A 22,955-nucleotide genomic window follows, 5' to 3' on the forward strand; every position below is an offset into this window, starting at 1 on the left:
GAGAAACAAGGATAAATTGACCTGTTGAGAAAGTAAAAGAGAAAATAAGGAAGGAGTCCAAGAAATATAGGTTAAAGAGGTAAGAAGAGAGATAAAGAAGGAGGAAGAAGAATAGGAGTGAGGACTAAATAAAAGAAAAGAAAATAGAAATAAGAAACGAAGAAAGGGAATATTAAGGCATGAAAAAATGAAGAATAAAAGAAAAGAAGAGAGAATGAGGAAAAATAACGAAGGAGATGAAGGATGGAAAATAAAATAAGAAAACAAGAAAAATAAATAAAAAAGATGTTAAATACGAAAGGTTCAAGAAAAGAAGTGGAAAAAAAGAAGAAAAAGATAAGGAAGCTTGAGAAGGAGGAGGGAGAGAAAGTAGAAGGAAGAGAAAAGGAAGGAACGAAGGAAGGAAGGAAGGAAGAATAGAAGGAAGGAAGGAAGGAAGAAAGGAAGGAAGGAAGAATAGAAGGAAGGAAGAATAGAAGGAAGGAAGGAAGGAAGGAAGAATAGAAGGAAGGAAGGAAGGAAGAATAGAAGGAAGGAAGGAAGGAAGGAAGAATAGAAGGAAGGAAGGAAGGAAGAATAGAAGGAAGGAAGGAAGGAAGAATAGAAGGAAGGAAGGAAGGAAGGATAGAAGGAAGGAAGACTAGAAGGAAGGAAGGAAGAATAGAAGGAAGGAAGGAACAGGACAGATGACCCTCTTGGCTGTATTATTACCTGCCCTACCTGGCACTCACACACACACACACACACACACACACATACGCACAAATAGATAGGTGTATAGACTGACAGATAAGCAGGTCAAATAGTACACGCACACACACACACGCACACTTAATTTTAAGCAAGTCAAGCTGCTCATACACACAAAAAATTACCCCCCGTATCTCTCTCTCTCTCTCTCTCTCTCTCTCTCTCTCTCTCTCTCTCTCTCTCTCTCTCTCTCTCTCTCTCTCTCTCTCTCTCTCTCTCTCTCTCTCTCTCTCTCTCTCTGTGTGTGTGTGTGTGTGTGTGTGTGTGTGTGTGTGTGTGTGTGTGTGTGTGTGGCTCACCGCCAAGACTTGTCCTGTCATCAGAGAGAGAGAGAGAGAGAGAGAGAGAGAGAGAGAGAGAGAGAGAGAGATCTCTCTCTCTGTCAGTCTCTCTCTCTCTCTCTCTCTCTCTATCTCTCTCTCTCTCTCTCTCTCTCTCTCTCTCTCTCTCTCTCTCTCTCTATCTCTCACACATTAGTGTTATCTATGAATGAATCTTATGTGTAAGATATAAAAGAGAGGAGGACGAGAAAGAGGAGGAGGAGAAGAAAGAGGAAGAGGAAGAAGAGGAGGAGGAGTAGGAAGAGGGCTCTGACAGGTGAAAGTGAGAAGGGTATTCAGTAAAAAAAAAAAGAGGAAGAGGAAGAAGAAGAAGAGTAACCGAAAGATGACATGAAATAGAGGAGAAGATGAAGGAGGAGGAGGAGGAGGAGGAGTAATGTGACACGCAAAAGAGGAGGAAAACGGGAAGGGAGGAAGAGGGGAGGATGTGGAAGAAGAAAATGAGAACGAAGGAATAAAAAGAAAGAAGAAAGAGATAACCAAATATGACAAGGAAGAACAGGGGAGGAGGAGGAGGAGGAGGGGGAGGATATGAAGTAGGACACACGAAAAAAAGGAAGAGGAGGAGAAGAAGGAGGAGGAGGAATGATAGGAAAAAGAGGATCAAGTGAAGGAAAATAATGAAGAGGAAAAAAAGGAAAAGGATGAAAAAGGGAAAGGAAGAAGAGGAAGTAAAGGATGACAGGAGAAAAGGTTGAAAGAAAAGGGAGAAAATATTAGGACGTTGAGGTTGCAATAGACGCTTGAAAGAAATTATAAATGACAGGAAGGAGGAATAGCGGGAGGAATGCTAATTTTAACTCTCTCTCTCTCTCTCTCTCTCTCTCTCTCTCTCTCTCTCTCTCTCTCTCTCTCTCTCCTTTGCTGGCTACGGGCGTGTTGAGATGCTCATAATGTTTATAAGCGTACGAGAGAGAGAGTAGTAGTAGGCTAAATTAACTTGCGGATAATACAAATGTATAGTACAATAAAAGTATATACGTTTCTCTCTCTCTCTCTCTCTCTCTCTCTCTCTCTCTCTCTCTCTCTCTCTCTCTCACTTTTTCCGTCTCTTAATTGGTTGCAGTTTTGACGCATGTTTTACAAGCAATCTTGTCACGGTCTTTACACACACACACACACACACACACACACACAACATCTTTTCTCGTGACTTTCTGTGTGTGTGTGTGTGTGTGTGTGTGTGTGTGTGTGTGTGTGTGTGTGTAAACTGCTGTTGATGCCCCAAAATTGCAGCCATGTTTAGATAAGAACATTTCATCTTCCGCCTCCTCCTCCTCCTCCTCCTCCTTTTCCTTTCTTCCTCAAGGTCTTCATCTTTCTCCACCTCTCTTTATTCTCTTCTCAGCTGCATCTCTCCACCTCTTCACTATCTTCTTATTCCCCTTTTTTCTCTTATTATCTTTCCTCTCATTTCCCATATGTTGTCTTCGCCACCTTGTTTGTATACTTTATTTTTGGTTCATTAGTATAATTTCCTCCTTTTGTCTTTTCTTTTTCATTCTTTATCATGTTATTTATCTGTGTTTTCTGATTTATCTTTTCCTTTGCGATGTTTATTCTCCTTCTCCGTCTTATCCTCTCTTCGTTAGGTACCATTTTATTGTTTGTTGTTTCTTTCTTCGTCTTTTCTTCTTCATTTTTCATCCTATCTTTTATCCGTGCTCTGTCTTGTCTCTCTTTCTTTCTTCTTTTGATGTCTTCCTTATCTTTAGTGGTCGTATTTTTCTTCTGTTTCACTATCACGACTTTCTTTTGTTTCTCTTTTCCTTTCTTCTTTTGCTGTCTTCGTGTTTTCTTCTCTTTGTTTCACTGTCACGACTTTCTTTTGTTTCTCTTTTCCTTTCTTTTTTGCTGTCTTCGTGTTTTCTTCTCTTTGTTCCACTGTCACGACTTTCTTTTGTTTCTCTTTTCCTTTCTTTTTTGCTGTCTTCGTGTTTTCTTCTCTTTGTTCCACTGTCACGACTTTCTTTTGTTTCTCTTTTCCTTTCTTTTTTGCTGTCTTCCTTATCTTTAGTGGTCGTGTTTTCTTCTCTTTGTTTCACTGTCACGACTTTCTTTTGTTTCTCTTGTCCTTTCTTCCTCGTGTCACCTATCGTCTTTCTCTGCCTTATCTATTTTATGTATTTCTTGCCTCCTAATAATGTTTGTTTCACCATCATGACTTTCTTCTGTGTTTTTTATCCTTCCTTACTGATCTGTCACCTTATCTTATTTCTGGGACATATCTGTTTTATTTATTTTCCTTTGTCCTTCTCTCTCTCTCTCTCTCTCTCTCTCTCTCTCTCTCTATCTGTCTATCTATCTATCTATCTATCTCTCGTACTCCCATCTTTCCCATGAAGGCCTCAACGAAGATGAAATTGGCACTGAGAGACAGACAGACAGTCACTCCACCTCGCCAACAGCTGAATGTCATGTCTGGCCTCCTTATCTCTTCCGGCTTTCCCTATCTCTCTTTCTTTGATTCTTTTTTTTTTTTTACAACAAAGGAGACAGCTTAAGGGCACACAAAAAAAGGAAACAATAATAAAAAAAAGCTCCCTACTCGCTGCTCCCCAAAAGAATCCAAAGAGGTATCCTTCTCTGTCTCTCTAATTATCTATATTTCCTCCCTTCCATTCTTTTTTGCTTTCATTCTTTCACTTGTTTCTTGTTTTTTTTTTGTATTTCTCTCTCTCTCTCTCTCTCTCTCTCTCTCTCTCTCTCTCTCTCTCTCTCTCTCTCTCTCTCTCTCTCTCTCTCTCTCTCTCTCTCTCTCTCTCTCTCTCTCTCTCACGCCTACTTTTCAAACTCATTTCTCCTTAATTGGACCCTTAAAGATTCCTCCTGTCCTTTCAAACTGAGCCGAAGATTGACGGAACCACATGCGCTCCCACGTAATATCACAAGTTCAGTATTTCTTTTCGTTAGTAAGTCATCAGGGGTTTAATTATGTAGTTTATTCTTATGAGCAGAAGCATTACATCATCTCCGTTTATTCTATTCAGCTTATTTCCCGCTTTTTCTTTGCCCTTCAGCTTAAACAGGAAATTATGGCTTATACACAAACGTTTCTTGCCAGGAGTGGGACGCATGCAGTGTGGGCGGGAGGAAGGGAGGCTAAACAGGAAATTAACGCAGACACACAAACGTTTCTTGCCAGGAGTGGGACGCATGCAGTGTGGGCGGGAGGAAGGGAGGCTAAACAGGAAATTAACGCAGACACACAAACGTTTCTTGCCAGGAGTGGGACGCATGCAGTGTGGGTGGGAGGAAGGGAGGCTAAACAGGAAATTAACGCAGACACACAAACGTTTCTTGCTGGGTGTGGGACGCATGCTATAGGCGGGAGGGAAGGAGGGAGAGACGGAGGGGTGAGGCAATGCAATGCCGTGAGTGAGGGTGAAGCCAAGGGAAGTGGAGAGAAAACACCACACGTCCTTCCTTCCTTCGTCCATCCTTCCTTCCTCTACACATCCCTATTGTCCTTACTCCCGAAGTCATGCAGGTGATTGAGAGACACACGCCGCATACATTATCACGTCAAGTGTTTCCTTCCTTGCGTGTGACTTAGGCTGGGTTCACACGAGCCACTTTTTAGTGGTCAGTGGCCGCCACAAAATAATGGTCAAAATAGAACACACACATCTCTATGGGTGCAAGCACACGGGCCACTTTTTTGTGGTCGCCACAAAATAGTGGCGAGTTGTGGCGGGCGGAGCCATTTTTCCGACCACGCCACTGTGGCCAGCGGTAGATACCGTTGTTTCAAATGGCAGCGTGCACACGAGCCACTATCGGTGGCCACCACCCTGCCACCCGCCGCTTTCCCACTGTTTTGACACTGACCTTTGTGAATTATAACTGTCATGATGATGTATAAGTATGACCTTCACGTATAACTTGCGTTCAGGACATGATGAATAAGCTCTTACTTACTTTCAGAATTAATATTTCATTTCGTTTCACAGTTTTGCATATTAATAGATTCTGGTGTGGATTAACTACTGAATGTGGTAGTTTTATTTATTAGGAAATAGAAAGTGGAAATGTTATGTAACCGCAAAGACTGCTGAATTGTCAATAAATTACATCTAATGTGACTTTATATTCTTCATGTTCAGCCTTACATTAAGATTACCGCAAGTCTCTCTTCTACTGGCACACACTTCCTCGTGTTGGTGTCCTGCCGTGTTATACGTGGACCGATTACTGTCATTAGATGATTTCAAAGCTGTCCTGTGACTTCCTGAAGTAGTAAAAAAAAAATATCAGGGTGCTCTTTTAGCTCTGTAAATAGTGTGTGGAATGCTAGACGCAGTAGTCTGCTGCTAACTATGGGGTGAACCCAGTACTTTCTTATGCGCTTTTTGCCAAGAGAGCACAGACAGCTGCTACCACTACGAGATCCATAACCCCACGTACTGACCTCATTAGTGGCCGCCACCGAGTGGCTAGTGTGCACACTATACAGGGTGCACAGGCGACCATTTTTTGTGGTGGCCACTGACCATGTCTCGTGTGAACCCGGCCTAGATTTTTGTCTTTTTTGATCTGTTTTCTGTTGTTTTTGTAGAGATGACACGATTGCCTTCAGTATACCTTCCTTTTACAACGTGTAATGAACGTGTCGTCTGGTTATTAAGATGGTTAAGTCTTGCTGGCCCCACCCCCCGCCCCTGGACCCTCGGGATCTCCAGCACCGCCGTGAACGCCCCGGGGGAGCCGAGGCGCTCTGCATGCCGGGACCCCTGGGCCCTGAGCTCGTCAGGGAGACCTTGGGCCCCCTGACGCTCCCCAGCCCCGCTGAGGCGAGGAGGGTTGGAGCAAGACTTGCCTCTTAAACCACCAGACGGTAATATTAAGTTAATCGAAACTACCGTGAAGGCGCCGATCACGGAGTTTGTCGGATCCGGGATGGCAGAACGAAGAGCCCAAGGAACGTGACAGATCATCCTAAGAATGACCTTGGGATGGTTTTCGGGGCAGCATCCGTTTCCCTCTTATCCTTAGTGCTTCCCTTTTTGCTTATTTTGCATATGCCCCTCTCTCTCTCTCTCTCTCTCTCTCTCTCTCTCTCTCTCTCTCTCTCTCTCTCTCTCTGTCACGACATGTAACACAGACACAAGCAACACATTTCTCGTTAAAACTGTTTCTTGCCGTGAGTGAGGGTGACGCAAAGGGAAGTGGAGAGAAAATACCACACGTCCTTCCTTCCTTCGTTCCATCCTTCCTTCGTCGCGTTTCCTTCCTTGCGTGTGACTTAGTTTGGGAGAGGGAGGAAGCGAGGAGGAAAGGCTTTTTTTCTTACAGTGAAGGAGCAGCTCAAGGGATAAAATAAATGGGGGAAAAAAGCCCGCTAGTCGATAACCTCTCCTCCACTTACTACTCCTCCTCCTGTTCCTTTTCCCTCTCACAAAATGGAAGATTGACACATATACACTCGTAGCTCTTCATATGTTTCTTCCCGTGAGTAGGACACAAAGTTGGAGGGTGAGAGAGAGCGATGGAGAGGAGAGGAACGCAACACTCATTTTTTCTGTCGTATCTTCCCTACTCTTGCTCCTTAAAGTAAGAGTTACACACACGGTCTATATACCTCGTATCAAAATGTTTCTTTCCTTGAGTGGGATGAAAGCAAAGGGCTGTAGCAACACACCTTTCCTTCCTTCTTTTCCTCCTCCACATCTTTCTATCTTCCTTACCCCTTCACTTTAAGTCATGTTCATACTCTGCATATATCTCGCTAAAATGTTTCTTTCCTTGAGTGGGATGAAAGCAAAGGGCTGTAGCAACAAACCTTTCCTTCCTTCTTTTCCTCCTCCACATCTTTCTATCTTCCTTACCCCTTCACTTTAAGTCATGTTCATACTCTGCATATATCTCGCTAAAATGTTTCTTCCTTCCTTGACTGGGACGTAAACTAGGGCGGAAGGATCAAGGCGGGGAGGAAGGCAGCTCTTTAAATTTCCGCCTTTCCAACATCATTCTTTCTTACCTTTACTCATCAAGTCGTACAGATGATTGACGCAGACGCACACCTGCATATATCTCTTCAAAATGCTTCTTATTCTTGAGTGAGACGCAGTGTGGGAGCAAGGAAGGGAATCATATTTAACTGAACAATCTCTTTCTCTCTCGTACCCTCACCATCATCACAAAAAAGATTAACACACACACGCACGCAATATCTCGTCTAATTCCTTCTTTCCTTGAGTGGGACGCAGTGTGGGAGGAAGGAGGACAATATTATTATTATTATTATTATTATTATTATTATTATTATTATTATTATTATTATTTCTTTCTCTTTCATACCTTTATCCATTATCATAGAAAATATTAACACATACACACACACGGAACATCTCTTCTAAATCCCTCTTGCCTTGAGTGGGACGCCATGTGGGAGGAAGGAAGGGTGCAGGGAGGAAGGGGGAATCAACCCTCAACACTTTTAAACACACCGGGAGAGATCAGACGAAGGCCAAAGTGCAGCTCGTAGGCGGTGGTGGTGGTGTGTTTGTAGGTGTATACGCGGCGTTAGTTACTGGGACCGGGATCAGGGCATACAGGAAGCCGCCAAATCAAAGGAGAGTTATTTAGTAGTGACGCAGCTGCCAAGAGCGACTCCCCCTTCTTCCTCCCCCGCCCTCCTTCCCTAACAGCAGCTCTTTACTCGGTGTATCTGGCTCTCACTAGTCCCTGTGTGTGTGTGTGTGTGTGTTTTCGTTCTTTCATTACACACACACACACACACACACGTACACATACTCCGATAGCTCAGTCGGTTAAAGCGTTGCGCTGCCAGGCTTCGCGGCGTGGCAGGCAGATATTCGAGGCTTCGAGCCCTGCTCAGGCTGGGGGGTTTTCCGCTGACTAAGAGTGGTTACTGTCTCCCCTTAAGCAAGGGGGGCAAGGTCCTGGCAGTACCCAGAGATCGACTAATGAGCCTTGCTGTAATCTGGAGGATACTCGCTGGCGATGGCGAGTCCAACTCGTGATCAGACCGTGGTGAAAAAAATACACACACGCTTCCTTCTTCCCGTGTGTGTGTCCTCCATGCCTCACGTCTCTGTATATCCGTGTCACACCCTCGCCTCTTCCCCATCACTCTTTCATCCCCTCTCAGATATCGCCTCGAGTGTTCAAAAATAGCCTAGGAAGGAAAACACATCCAAGGGAAAAGGGCAAACGTGTCTTCAAAGTATCTCATTCACCACTTTAAATCCTCCACCACTTTCTCCACTCACTGGATATTTCACCCACCCACCCACTCCTCGCTCGCGTATTTATTTACTTACTCTTAGGTGTTGCTAACTGTCAAAGGCCGTGTAGCGATCAGGGAAGAGGCAGAGGCAAAAAGGAGGCAGCTGCAGGCTTCAAAAGGCCGCTATATATGCTTATGGTCGCTTAAAGCTCACCCACCATCCCACTCCCTCACCCTTTTCCTCCTGTCAGGTTTAAAATGAGCTTCCCCGGAAAACAGTCTGGGTATAAGCCACTCCTAATCCTCCATCACCACTTTTGACATGTTCTTTATGCCAGTGAGACCTATTTAGTGCCTTCACCTCTTAAAAAACAGGTTACCAGAAAAGAGCCTCTGAATATGCCACTCCTAATCCTTCATCACCACTTTTTACATGTTCTTTATGCCAGTGAGATCTATTTAGTGCCTTCACCTCTTAGAAAACAGGTTACCAGAAAAGAGCCTCTGAATATGCCACTCCTAATCCTTCATCACCACTTTTTACATGTTCTCTATGCCAGTGAGATCTATTTAAGTCGGTATTCTCAGACGCTTCCACCTCTCATGTCAACTATTTCCAATGGCTGAATAGGTGACAGATGGGGTTTTCATGCATGTTATTTCACGTTCATGGTACAGAAGAAGGTTCACACTACCACCAGGGTCATAAAACTACCCCTGGAAATGCCCTAAACTCCTACGAAGGCTTTGTCAAATATATGTGCTTGGGCGATGGAATGTTTTAAAATACGACCCTTAGGCTGGTATTATAAAACACTTTCGCTTCTCACATCAACCATTTATAAGGAACAAAGAGGCGGTCAGTCGGGTTCTAATGAGTGTTTCCTTAGGTTCATGGTACAGAAGAAGGGTCAAACTAACACCAGGGTCATAAAACTACCCCTGGAAACGCCCTAAACTCCTACGAAAGCCTTGTCAAATATGTGTTCTTGGACGGTGAAATGTTTTAAAATATGACCCTTACTGCCTTCACATCTCAAAAAAACAGGTTCCCAGAAGAGAGCCTGTGTATATGCCACTCATAATCCTCCATCACCACTTTTTTTCATGTTTTCCACCCCCGTCAGATCTATTTGAATCCTCCCAGCTTTCTGATTTGCATGTCACCCTGTCACATCATAAAAAAATGCCTCCAAAAAATAATATGTTTATCCGCCACTTTTAATAGTTCATCACCTCTTTTTTTCATGTTATCCACCCCCATCAGACCTATTTTGATCCTCCCAGGTTTCTCATCTTTATGTAAACAGAATTTCCTGACACATTACAAAAACTAGCCTCACAAAAACAGTCTGGGTATCCACCACTTCTAATCCTTCATCACCAATTTTTCTCATGTTTTCTGCACCCATCAGACCTATTTCGATCCTCCCAGGTTTCTCATCTTCATGTAAACAGAATTTCCTGACACATTACAAAAACTAGCCTCACAAAAACAACCTGGGTGTACCGTATACGTCACTTCTAATCCTTCATCACCTCTTTTTTTCACGTTATTCACCCCCATCAGACCTATTTTGATCCTCCCAGGTTTCTCATCTTCATGTAAACAGAATTTCCTGACACATTACAAAAACTAGCCTCATAAAAAAAGTCTGGGTATCTGTCACTTCTAATCCTTCATCACCAATTTTTTTCATGTTTTCCACCTCCATCAGACCTATTTCGATTCTCTCAGGTTTCTCATCTTCATTTAAACAGAATATCCTGACACATTACAAAAACTAACCTCATAAAAACAGTCTGGGTATACGTCACTTCTAATCCTTCATCACCTCTTTTTTTCATGTTTTCCACCCCCATCAGACCTATTTCGATCCTCCCAGGTTTCTCATCTTCATGTAAACAGAATTTCCTGACACATTACAAAAACTAGCCTCATAAAAACAGTCTGTGTATACGTCACTTCTAATCCTTCATCACCAATTTTTTTCATGTTTTCTGCACCCATCAGACCTATTTCGATCCTCCCAGGTTTCTCATCTTCATGTAAACAGAATTTCCTGACACATTACAAAAAATTGGCTCATTAAAACAGTCTGGGTATCCACCACTTCTAATCCTTCATCACTTCTTTTTTTCATGTTATCCACCCCCATCAGACCTATTTTGATCCTCCCAGGTTTCTCATCTTCATGTAAACAGAATTTCCTGACACATTACAAAAAATTGGCTCATTAAAAAAGTCTGGGTATCCACCACTTCTAATCCTTCATCACCAATTTTTTTCATGTTTTCTGCACCCATCAGACCTATTTCGATCCTCCCAGGTTTCTCATCTTCATGTAAACAGAATTTCCTGACACATTATAAAAACTAGCCTCATAAAAACAGTCTGGGTATCCACCACTTCTAATCCTTCATCACTGCTATTTTCATGTTTTCCACCCCCATCAGACCTATTTCGGTCCTCCCGGGTTTCTCATCTTCATGTAAACAGAATTTCCTGACACATTACAAAAACTAGCCTCATAAAAACAGTCTGGGTATCCACCACTTCTAATCCTTCATCACTGCTATTTTCATGTTTTCCACCTCCATCAGACCTATTTCGGTCCTCCCGGGTTTCTCATCTTCATGTAAACAGAATTTCCTGACACATTACAAAAACTAGCCTCATAAAAACAGTCTGGGTATCCACCACTTCTAATCCTTCATCACCAATTTTTTTCACGTTATCCACCCCCATCAGACCTATTTCGGTCCTCCCGGGTTTCTCATCTTCATGTAAACAGAATTTCTTGACACATTACAAAAACTAGCCTCATAAAAAAAGTCTGGGTATCTGCCACTTCTAATCCTTCATCACCAATTTTTTCATGTTTTCCACCCCCATCAGACCTATTTTGATCCTCCCAGGTTTCTCATCTTCATGTAAACAGAATTTCCTGACACATTACAAAGAATTGGCTCATTAAAACAGTCTGGGTATCCACCACTTCTAATCCTTCATCACCAATTTTTTTCATGTTTTCCACCTCCATCAGACCTATTTCGATCCTCCTGGGTTTCTCATCTTCATGTAAACAGAATTTCCTGACACACCACAAAAAATAACCTCCCAAAAAACAGCCTGGGTATACGTCACTTCTAATCCTTCATCGCCAATTTTTTTCATGTTTACCACCTCCATCAGACCTATTTCGATCCTCCCGGGTTTCTCTTCTTCACGTAAACAGAATTTCCTGACACATTACAAAAACTAGCCTCATAAAAACAGTCTGGGTATCCACCACTTCTAATCCTTCATCGCTGCTATTTTCATGTTTTCCACCTCCATCAGACCTATTTTGATCCTCCCAGGTTTCTCATCTTCATGTAAACAGAATTTCCTGACACATCACAAAAAATAACCTCCCAAAAAACAGCCTGGGTATACGTCACTTCTAATCCTTCATCGACACTTTTTTTCATGTTTACCACCCCAGTCAGATCTATTTGAATCCTACCAGCCTTCTGATCTGCATGTATAAAAAATTCCCTGACATACCACAAAAAAGTAGCCTTCCAGAAACAGCCTGAGTATCCACCACTTCTAATCCTTCATCGCCACTTTTTTCATGTTTTCCACTCCATCAGACCTATTTCGATCCTCCCAGCCTTCTGATCTGCATGTCAACAGAATTCCCTGACACACCACAAAAAATAGCCACCCAGAGGTATACGTCACTTCTAATCCTTCATTGCCCCTTTTTCATGTTTTCTGCACCCATCAGACCTATTTGGAGACTCCCAGCTTTCTGCCCTTCTTGTAAACACACCTCAGCAGCCCTGCACCCTCCCAAAGATTACACTTTATTAATTTTTAAGGATCTTCACCATCACAGGAAGTCCACTGCCAAGTTCTGATTAAGGCTGAGACTCCATTCATCTCTTTCTCTCATATTTCTCGATCATTTTTTAATATCTTAATCCTCATAGGCAGCAGCTTCACTAATGCCCTTATTAAATGCTCTTCCTTCTCTTTCCATTCCCTTGAGATTATTGCCCACTTAAATCAGTGTGTTAGACATTGTTCCCTTCATGCTTTCTATTGACAGGCCAAGAGAAATGGGGAAGCAAAGTATGTGGAGTTTAATAAAAGCAGTAAACAGTTTAAAAGTCTTTGCTGTTATATGAATTTGGCAAAAGTTTACATCTTTAACCTGGTAGCAGCGGGATCATGTTTCTTAATGGTCCCTCCAAGCAAGAAAAATGAGAAAAAATCATCGCTCACACAAACCATTTCATAATATATATCAAAGCATTTGTGATCAGTTTATGTATCATCTATTTTTGGGGATTTAAATCATGGCACAAATTTGGCCCGTCGCTACTACACGGTAAAGCCACAAATTTGGCCCATCGCTGCTACCGGGTTAAGAAAGAGAGAGCTTGAAAGACGACCATAAGAGATTATTATTATACCTGAAACTTTCTTCCCTAATCTTCAAGGTTTGTTACATTTACCTCTCCCTCATATAGGTAAATCAATCCAGTAAGTCTGAGGAACCAGTGTAGAGAAAGGTTTTATTCACCCAGACTTTCTTCCCTCCACAGATGCCGAGAGCCGCCAGGAGGTGCTGTCCATGGTGTCAGCGTCCCAGCACCAGGGCGTGGAGCAGCTGGTCAAGATCATGGAGGTGAGCATTGTAGTGTTGCATCAAGCGCTGACTCAAGGAAACTGCTTAAGCCATTCGGAACTGATTTGATTTGTAACATTGCCTTCAAGTTACTATGCCAGAGATTAAATCGTGCTGTTTCTGCAAAAGCTTCTCTCCTCTTAATGTAAATAAATGTTTCAGTTACGGCAATTACATCAAAGTCGTCTGTTTTAGTTAGTCACTGCAATTCATCGACCTTATTTCTTAAGCTTCGAGATTTAAAGCTAAGAACCCTTAAATTGTCTTTTGTTATAACTCGAGAAATGGAGTTGTTAGTTGTTTTTAAGGCTGCTGCAGTTTACTTTATTAGTGTTATTGAGTCATACTAGAGTGTGACGTTAATTAATGGTTTCCAGATAGCTGACACAAGAGTAAACAGTCATTAGACATAATAATTCAAATCTAACTGACTGACACTTTATTTTCTCAGATTTTGTGTTGCTTGATCCTCACAGTTTGTTTGGTCTTTTTTATTGTAATTATCTATCTTCCACTTTATTCCTTTTATTCTAGATTCTCAGGCTTAGGTGTGTTTAGGTTACACTCCAATTTTTGCAGCATTTTCAACCCTTCTTGGAAACATCTTGTCATCATCATCATCATTACCATCTTTTGCTATTGCTAGGCCACCAGAACGAAAGCCTCTCCCAGTGTTCTCTGCCATCATGCCATCCCATGTACCCCAATTTTAGTGTCTTCCCACCCCTCTGCAGTGCCTTTCCTCTCCCCAAGCAGTGCCACTCATATCTCCTCCCCTCATCAGTGCCTTTCCTTTCCTAATCATTGTCACTCATCTCTCCTCCCCTCAGCAGTGCCTTTCCTCCCCCCAAGCAGTGCCACTCATCTCTCCTCCCCTCAACAGTGCCTTTCCACTCCTAAGCAGTGCCACTCATCTCTCCTCCCCTCAGCAGTGCCTTTCCTCCCCCCAAGCAGTGCCACTCATCTCTCCTCCCCTCAGCAGTGCCTTTCCTCCCTCCAAGCAGTGCCACTCATCTCTCCTCCCCTCAGCAGTGCCTTTCCTCCCTCCAAGCAGTGCCACTCATCTCTCCTCCCCTCAGCAGTGCCTTTCCTCCCCCAAGCAGTGCCACTCATTTCTCCTCCCCTCAACAGTGCCTTTCCTCCCTCAAGCAGTGCCACTCATTTCTCCTCCCCTCAACAGTCCCTTTCCTCCCCCAAGCAGTGCCACTCATTTCTCCTCCCCTCAACAGTCCCTTTCCTCCCCCAAGCAGTGCCACTCATTTCTCCTCCCCTCAACACTCACGTTCCTCCCCCAAGCAGTGCCACTCATTTCTCCTCCCCTCAACAGTGCCTTTCCTCCCCCAAGCAGTGCCACTCATTTCTCCTCCCCTCAACAGTCCCTTTCCTCCCCCAAGCAGTGCCACTCATTTCTCCTCCCCTCAACAGTCCCTTTCCTCCCTCAAGCAGTGCCTTTCCTCTCCTAAGCAGTGACTTTCCTACCCTAAGCAGTGCATCTTCTCTCTCCTCCCCTCTGCAGTTTCTTTCCTCCCCTCTGCAATTTCTCTCTTCCCCTAAGCAGTGCCTTGCCTCTCCTTCCCTCTGCAGTGCCTTGCCTCCCCTCAGCAGTGCCTTTCTCCCCCCCAGCTGTGCCGTGACCCCATGCTGGTTGCTGGCGTCTGTGCTCTCCTCCACGACCTCCTCTCTCCCAGCCACAAAGGTCTGGATTCCCTTCATTGGCCAATTAAAAATGGCTGATAGGCCTTTGTGTTTTCATACTTTAAGATTATGTATATCCTAAACCTTCTTTTTAAGAGAATTATATTATTTGTATTTCCAAGGGTGAAAATGATAGTATTTGTATTGTTGAGTGAAAAATTATAGAATACTCTACTTGTTTAAATGAGATCTTTCAAGGATTTGCATGTTTTAGGGAGAATTAAATTATTTGTATTAGAATGTAAAGTTAAAGTACTAATAAAAGTATTTTTCACCACTGAGTCACAAAGTAAAACAACTGTATCAAGACCCCCTGCTCTCCCTGCCTCCCCCAGAACAGCGTCAAGGCGTGCTACAAAAGTGCCTGGCCCTCAACACTGCTGAGGTCATCTTCCGCACCCTCAAGGCACTGTCCACCGATGGTCTGGGGGCCATTGATGTGTGCATTCACCCCGCCTACCAGGTCTTGGCCAAGCTGGCCTCCAAAGGTGGGTTTGTACTCACTGGCTCACAGATATTTCATTAGTCCTGTTTTGTTGTCAGAACCACTCTATCATCCAGGGACTGTTGAGGTTCTCTGCTTCTCTGATGTTCTTAGTAAAGTTAGCATCTTACAAACAGCACAGATGGATTCTTTATATAACTGAAGGCTACTTTGCTCTTGCCATCATATTGAAATGCTCATGAATTATTTGGTTATTGTATTTAATTTTTCTCTGGTTTTCTAAATGAGTGTACATTAACATTAGGAAAATCTGGTGAAAGTCAGATTCAGTTCCATTTCCAAATATTCAGACTCACTTTCTCACAAAAAAGAATTTTCCATGGAGTGGTGAAAACTGTGAACCACGCTACATGGGCCAAAGGCTTTTGCTCTAGAATAGTAGAGTTAAATTTGTCCTGCCTGTCATATTATCCAATGCTCATTTTGCCTAATATAAAGGTTAATAAAGTTAAGCTGACATATAAATTGTTTTGGGCATCAAAGCCAAAACTCATTCCCTGAGATTTTTTTTTTTAATTTATTTATTTATTTATTTATTTATTTATTTATTTTTTTTTTTTTTTTGTGTGTGTGTGTGTTTCTGATATTGGTGTTTCAGTCCTGCAGTGGTGTAGAAATATGAGGCTTTTGTACATACTTTTTCCTAATAATAAATATTCACACTTACTGTCGTTAAGACTAATATATTCAATAATGTGGTGAAGAAGTAAAATTTACTTGTATGAAAAAAACATTCAGTAGCAGCCACTGGACTTTTTTTGTTCATTCTTTATTTTGCCCTTGAGCTGTCTCCTTTACTGTAAGGAAACAAGAAAATTATCTCAATCTGTGCCAGCCATAGCTTAAGTGTCTGTGTGTCTGTGTGTGTGTGTGTGTGTGTGTGTGTGTGTGTGTGTGTGTGTGTGTGTGTGTGTGTGTGTGTGTGAATATGTATATGTGAAAGTGCATATGTTTCTGCATGTACACTAAAATTAACCAAGATGCCAGAGCAGTGAACTTGAAGCCCATCGACATAGCCAATCACTGACTTGTGTAATAGTGTAACAAGGCTATCCTCTTTCCTGCCACCATTAATTTGTTTGTTTGTGTATGTGTGTGTGTCCTGCCCAGAGCCCAAGCTGGCAGTGAAGACCCAGACAGCTGGTGGGTGGCGTCATGCCCACCCACTAGCTGCTGCAGGCTCACAGAAAGTATAATGAAAAAAATATTTATTTCTATCTATGATTCTAATGCTCTGTTCCCTCCATATACTTCCCTTGGCTGGGTGACCAAGGCAGAAGGCTCCAGTTCTCCCCATGCATGCACTCCACTGATGCAACATTTACCCCTCACTGTCTCTCTCCTTTGAGTATTCATCAGTTCTCATGATCCACCTCACTGATGGTCTCCCTGCCACCCTCTGCCCTCCTGTTTCATAAATCCTCTTCACACTATCACCATTCTGCATTATCTTAAAATGTCCATACCATCTTAATGAACTCTGCCTCACACATTCCTTCACCCTACATTCTTCACCCCTGTCCTTCACATCCATACTGTGTTTTCTGTATACAGATTCTCTGCTTCCATTTATGTGTTTGTATTTGTGTGCCTCACCAGAGCCCAAGCTAGCAATAAAGGCTCGTCTGGTGGGCGGCGTCAAGCTCACCCACCAGCTGTTACAGGCCCACAGCAAGAACAGCATCCCTCTCCTGCCCCTCCTCATGGTCGCCAAATACCTTGCCAAAAACTGTAAGCTTCCTACACATTGTTTTCCCATTTGATTCTCCTAAAGTTTATTCAACCTTCTCATGAACTTTGCCAAGACCTTCTAGTTTCTGAGTAACTGCAGTGCAAGGTTTAGTCATTAAGTATACTCTGAAAACTCAGTTTTTCTCTCAGTCACATAAAGTTTTCTCTACCATTTACATTCTTATATTTATTTGCAATATCTTTTATTAAGTAAGCATTTCAGGGGTACAATTCTAACTAGATGAAACAGTGTGTCTTGGGTGTGGAGGTTTGTAACATAATACATGTAGCTACTCTTCCAGCTCTACCTATTGTACCTTGTTTGATAATGATGATTGATTTCCAGATTCTTCATAGTTCAGATGTACTAATGTGCAGTCCTACTGGTCTTTTGTTTGATATTTAATTGTTAGAATTTTTTTAATACAGATCAAAGTCAAACATATGTGGTAAGTACGCTAGCTGAGTCTAGCTTGTAGCACACACTCTCTGCATGCAAAGTTAAGCACAAAAATGTCCCTTTAAAACCTGAGAGAGAATGAGTACCAAGTCTACCACCGCTTGGGAAACACCTATTAATACCCTGGCAGGGCAGCAGTATACATTCAATGGTGATGTCAGAATTCTCCTTCACACAGCTCATTTGTATTAGTATCTTAATCATCATCACCTTAGAAATATAATGCCAGTCACATTTCACATTCTGTCAATGTTCCCCTGGTGCCTGTACGGAAAGTGGTCTTTTGATGATGATAAGGAAGAGGATACTATGCATTTTTTTTCTTGTCTAGTGCATTTTACATCGTTTCCTCATGTAAAGTACTCTCTAAATGTTGTCTGCAGTTTACATGGGAAGTCATATCTTAATGATAATGATGAATCTTAGTTGGAGGAGGAGGAGGAGAAGGAGGAGGAGGAGGAAACAGAGGAGGAGGAGGAGAAGGAAGGGGTAGGAGGAAGAAAACTTACCCCACTTCCTCATCTCTTTGTGGCAGCCACCAACCAGATGATGCTGGGCAAGGAGGGGTGTGTGGCTACCTTGGCGACCATCCTCAGTTCAGTGCCCAAGACTCACTGGGCCAAGATCAAGTTCATCATGGAGGTCTTGGCACTTCTTACAAAAGCCAGTAAGCCATTATCACAGTTAGCTCCTGTTGTCTTGTCCATCATCCCTTCCCTGGTTTTTCCCCCCTTGTTCCTAAATACACTCTTAGTTAAATCAGCAGCAGAAGAAAGGATTTCCAAGTGGGTCAACAGAGGCAGAACGTAGAAATGTGATGAGATATGTGTGACTTGAGAACTGTTTATTGATGCATCTGTTGAGTGTCTTGGGATGCTGAGGAAATGAGGAAATGTGCCGGGCCTGAGATAACAAGGATGTTTCTGGGCCTTGACATTGCTATACAAAGGTTCCTTCACCCCTACAGCACTGCTCTCTCTGGTGGTCCTGAAGCACTTGTTCTACAGACTCAGTCGTCACCAGCCCTCAATTGATGTCATTAATTTTCAGAATCCATTTCTTCTGAGATCAGGAGCACCTTGGACATGTACAGAGAGCAGGGGAGTATACAATGCTGGGAGCTGTGGAGAGATTGGAGGTAGAAGGAAGGAGACCAGTTGGTAGACCTAGGAAAACGTGGAGAAGGTGTATACAGGAAGACTTGGCATTGATGGGATTGGATGAACATCAGGCAGAAGACAGAGTAGAATGGAGGAGAGCCATAAAGTGTCCAACCGCTCAGGAAGAGTGAAAACGGACATTAAACAAAATGATGATGATGATGATCAGGAGCACCTTGAATCATCATCATTTCATCGACGCCTGCTCCTAGGAGCTCCCACCAAGGGATGGCCACGGCAGAAGAGCTTGAATACCAAAATCAGATATTTTCCTTTTTTGTATATATGAAGGCTTTAAGGCTATTGTTTGTACTCATTTTCACTGCTTGGTTTGCATAATGGTATCAGCATATTTCAAGCATCATTGTGCTAGTACACAAGAGGTTTCAGCAAATAATGACACACAGGCATTTCCCAGGAATATTCTCTTAAACTCAGGGTTAAAAATAAGGACCTTACCATACATTCACAGAGCTGTAATGTAACTTTGTAGTGAACAAACACAAGGACAAATCATTCCATAAATCTAATGCAGACCCATATTTTGAAATATTTACAAAGTGGTTTAACTTACTTATCATTTATTATACATCCAAAAGCTTCAGTATGCATTTGCTTCCTGCATTGTTAAAATCATTTCACTGAATTACCAGTCCTGTGGAAATTTCTACTGCTTCTCCCTCCCTGCTTGGTTCACACCCACACATCATGTGGTAGATGGTGTTGAGCTTTTCTTGATGTCTCAAGTGGTAGACTGTACTTGGCCTCCCCCTTGAAACACCTAGACCTGTTTTGCTTTCTGCAAGTTGGCACCTGTTTATTTTCTTTCCAGCATTTGAAAGCATCCATGTTACCTCCACTTTTTTTTTACAACCATCACTAGCAAGCACAACTTTTCTCTGTAGATTATGTGAGTCCCCGCCTGGCAGCCATTGTCCGGGCTAATGGCCACTGTAAGCTCCAGGCGGTCCTTAACTGTTTCTTTGGTAAGGCATCGTGGTGGTGGTGGTGACGGTGGTGTACTGTGCATCGTGTGGCAGTCTAGTGCATGCGGCCCAGAGTCAGTCTGGCCAGCCTTCTCCTCAGGCGGGGTGGTCATGTAGAGTGTATGCACCAACCTGTATTTCAATCTTCATAAAATATTTTTCTCAAGTTCTGACTCAAGTGGCTTTAGCAAATCTATTGTTTCTTTTTTCTTTTATTTGGATCTTGCACTGACTTGCTATCTGTTTGATGTGTTGCTGCCATTGTGAAGGTTTAGTGAGGAGACACAAATGTAGAAAAAAAAAGAAAGGTATTTCAGTAGTTTTTCATCTAATTAGCTGCACTAATTAGTCTTGAGAATAACCTGCCAAGTGATTAATGCTACAGCAGTGATAACAGTTCTGCCACCTAAATAACAAACCTTTTGATCACAAGGAACTTCCTCTTCTGTAGTGTCTGAATGTTACTCTTCCTACAAAGTGGTAAGTGATCAAGTTCTTTTCCTGATGAGCACTTCTTACTGTCCTTTCTGTTGTATGTTTTGTTTACACATGTTTTGATTACATTTTACCCCAAGACCCCATACACTTGACCCAAACCGTCCCTAAATATTGTGTGCTGCACCACCTGAGTATCTCATAGCAACATTTTTCACAAAGATCCCAAAGGAAACAGGAAGTACATACCCCCTGAAGGACCTAAGACATCAGTGATATACCGTTTGTGTGTTGTAACATACATATAATACATAACATATCAACCATTTCTTGTGTGCTGTAATATACAAGGGAATCATTCTGTGACTGATGTGTGTGTATATGCAAGTGAAGGCATGAGAAGGAAAACACACTGTGCATGTGTTTGAGATATTTGAGTCAGGTTAACATTGTGGGTGTCTGTGAGTGTGTGTATGTATGTGTGTATGGAAGCTGACTTTTTATAAATCTACAGTTCTTCTTTTCTACTCTCACTTAACTATTCATAAGTAATATGTCACTACCAGGCAGTCATGTCATACCAACACTTCCTCGCTGTCATGTCATACCAACGCTTCCTCATGCTTGCAACATTAAAACAGTGTTGATTATGGTGAGTATGAGGAGCCTGTTTGGCAAGACGTGAGGAATGTTTTTTGTAAGTGAAACTCAGATGAAATTCAAGAGGAATGAATGAATGCGCTAATAGTTAAGGACTCTCTGAAGCTTATGTCCTGATAATAATTGCTGTATTAGTTAAAGATTTACTGTTAGTCATGTTGTGTATTAATTCATAGACTATCTATTTCTTTGGTATAGATAAAATACTTGATTGATTTATTGCTTAAACTAGATCATAAAGTGCATGAATGTTTTCTTTTACTTACTAAATATATGTTAGAATGAATGCTTGTGTGTGTGTGTGTGTGTGTGTGTGTGTGTGTGTCACCAACCAACATTAAATCTGATACAGTTTTAACATATGCCAGAAAAATCCCTTTTATTCTTAAGTGCTACATGTTATCTGTTTTGATATCATCACTACTAAGGGCAATGGCATTTCTACTTTTCTACATTATTTTGTACTTTATTCAGTGATAAGATGACTTTTTATTTTTTATTTTTTTAAGACACACATTGGTCAGTTTTCAATGTGTGTTAAGTTTTGTGTGTGTATGTATACATAAAGGAAAGGTTTTAACTACCACAAACATCAATTATGCAACACCTTAACCCTTTCACGCACCACGACGCGATGCACGTCAAAACAGAATCGTCTACATGAGCTTTTGACTCGAATCGCGTCAAAAACTTTTGAAAATTCGCCTAAAATAAAGTATCTTTCAGAATCGCGTCAAAATTTTTTGCATCAAAGATCCAAGCTAGACCTATAAAATAAACTAATTGTCAACTCTCTCGTGCCATTGGATTTGAAGTGATAATTGCCCGTGGTTTAGTTGCCTCTCAGCAGGCAGCCTGTGAGTGTGACTGTTGTCCCTTTAAATTGTTTTTTCTCAGAGTCGGTAAACTTCACTGTTTATTTGCATTTCTTGATATTTTTTTTTTTTCATAAGGCAGAATAATCTCTTCCAAAACCAACAATATATAATAATGGCAGGAAAAAGAATGCCCGTGGGTGAAATCGATAACATGATAAAAAAATTTCGCTGCACGGTCAGGCCATTCCGCGAGGCCCCCTAGGGAGTCCCAGATGGATGTCACAGTGGAAAGAGAAACTTATTAAATTTTTGGTGCATGAAAGGGTTAAGATGTTCTGCTATCTTCCCAGTCTAATTCCACAGGAACAGAATATGTATAGATGCTTGATAGTACCAAAACATAAGTATGTCCCACAAAACTATACAAAAGACAAACTATCATGAGAGACACAAAACTCTTCCCCATGCTCCAGTGTATACATAAATATACTACTACATGGCTCTGAAATGTAACACAATGCATTATTTCTGATGCCACAAAACTATAGTAAGAAATACGGATACAGGTCTTAATTATCCTTGCAGCCACAGCCTTCTCTCACTCACTAATAACTTGTCTGCCTGCTGATCCATGCTGCCCACCTTACTCCCACAGAGAGCAACGTGATCCGGCTGGTGCGTGAGTCTGGCCTGCAGCGTGTCCTGGCCACCCTTGACGGCTGGGAGAAGGTGGAGCGCCGCCACCAAGTCAAGCTTATCCGTGGCATCCTCAGCACTCTCTCCCACGTCTGTGATTCAAGTGAGCTCCTTCCCCTCCCTCCTTCCCTCCCTCCCTCCCTCCCTCCCTCCAGGCCTTCATGAGCCAACCTTGAGTCAGTATTTATTTACATTATTATCATCATCAATAGCAGCAGACATTTTTAGTCCACTGTAGGACAAAGACCTTTCCCAATATTCTTCATCTTGCTCTGGGGAAGGTCTAATTTCATCTCTCCACCTGGTTCCCTCTCTGCCTTGACTTTTACAATTCCTGGTTTGTCATTGTTTTACTTTGGTTGTCATTGCAGGCATTCATTCTCATTCTCCATAAACTCCATTTTTTTTTCCCCCTGTATTGTGTGCTTTTATCATTATAAAAGATACACGCAAACCTCTTCACTCTCGCATCCTCAGAGCATGGGCGCAAGGCTGTGATATCCCTGAACGGTGTTGAGATAGTCCAGCGCTTCATCCAGATGTGTCCAGCTGACAAGAAGTATGACAGCAACCTTGCTAATGCCACCAATGTGTTCCTCAAGTGTGTCACCAAAGGAGAGCTGCCGGTGGCCTCTGTCCGGGGTGCCTTCACTTTCCAGGTGCCAAACAGGGATGCATCACCAGCTCCCTCAGGTACATATGCACTCCTCATCATGTGCTCTATCTGACTTGGTGCTCCTGCAATTAGTTAATTTAACGGGTAGTTTTCTGTATTGGAGATCAGTCAACTTTAATTTGGAGGTGTATCAGTGATATGAGCTTTGTATAAGATGTCAGTTTTTTT

The 22,955-nt window shown here is 42.3% G+C and overlaps 1 protein-coding gene across 11 annotated transcripts in view; it reads left to right on the forward strand.

The window, feature by feature from the left end:
* LOC127005820 (cytosolic carboxypeptidase 1-like) overlaps window positions 1–22,955 on the forward strand; it is an 86,454-nt gene that overhangs the window by 30,002 nt on the left and 33,497 nt on the right. For 10 of the 11 annotated variants that reach the window (XR_007758937.1, XM_050874970.1, XM_050874964.1 and 7 more), the window contains 8 exons: window positions 12,883–12,965; window positions 14,589–14,661; window positions 14,996–15,148; window positions 16,765–16,896; window positions 17,892–18,023; window positions 19,422–19,502; window positions 22,071–22,214; window positions 22,589–22,804. Coding sequence is in view for 10 of the 11 variants with exons in the window: in XM_050874970.1 (XP_050730927.1) it covers window positions 12,883–12,965; window positions 14,589–14,661; window positions 14,996–15,148; window positions 16,765–16,896; window positions 17,892–18,023; window positions 19,422–19,502; window positions 22,071–22,214; window positions 22,589–22,804 (1,014 nt within the window). In the remaining variant the exon portion in view is untranslated. The remainder of the gene's footprint in view (window positions 1–12,882; window positions 12,966–14,588; window positions 14,662–14,995; window positions 15,149–16,764; window positions 16,897–17,891; window positions 18,024–19,421; window positions 19,503–22,070; window positions 22,215–22,588; window positions 22,805–22,955) is intronic. The other variant, XM_050874971.1, reaches the window with a different exon arrangement.

Source organism: Eriocheir sinensis, chromosome 31 (assembly GCF_024679095.1).
Source record: "Eriocheir sinensis breed Jianghai 21 chromosome 31, ASM2467909v1, whole genome shotgun sequence".
Taxonomy (NCBI): Eukaryota; Metazoa; Arthropoda; class Malacostraca; order Decapoda; family Varunidae; genus Eriocheir; species Eriocheir sinensis.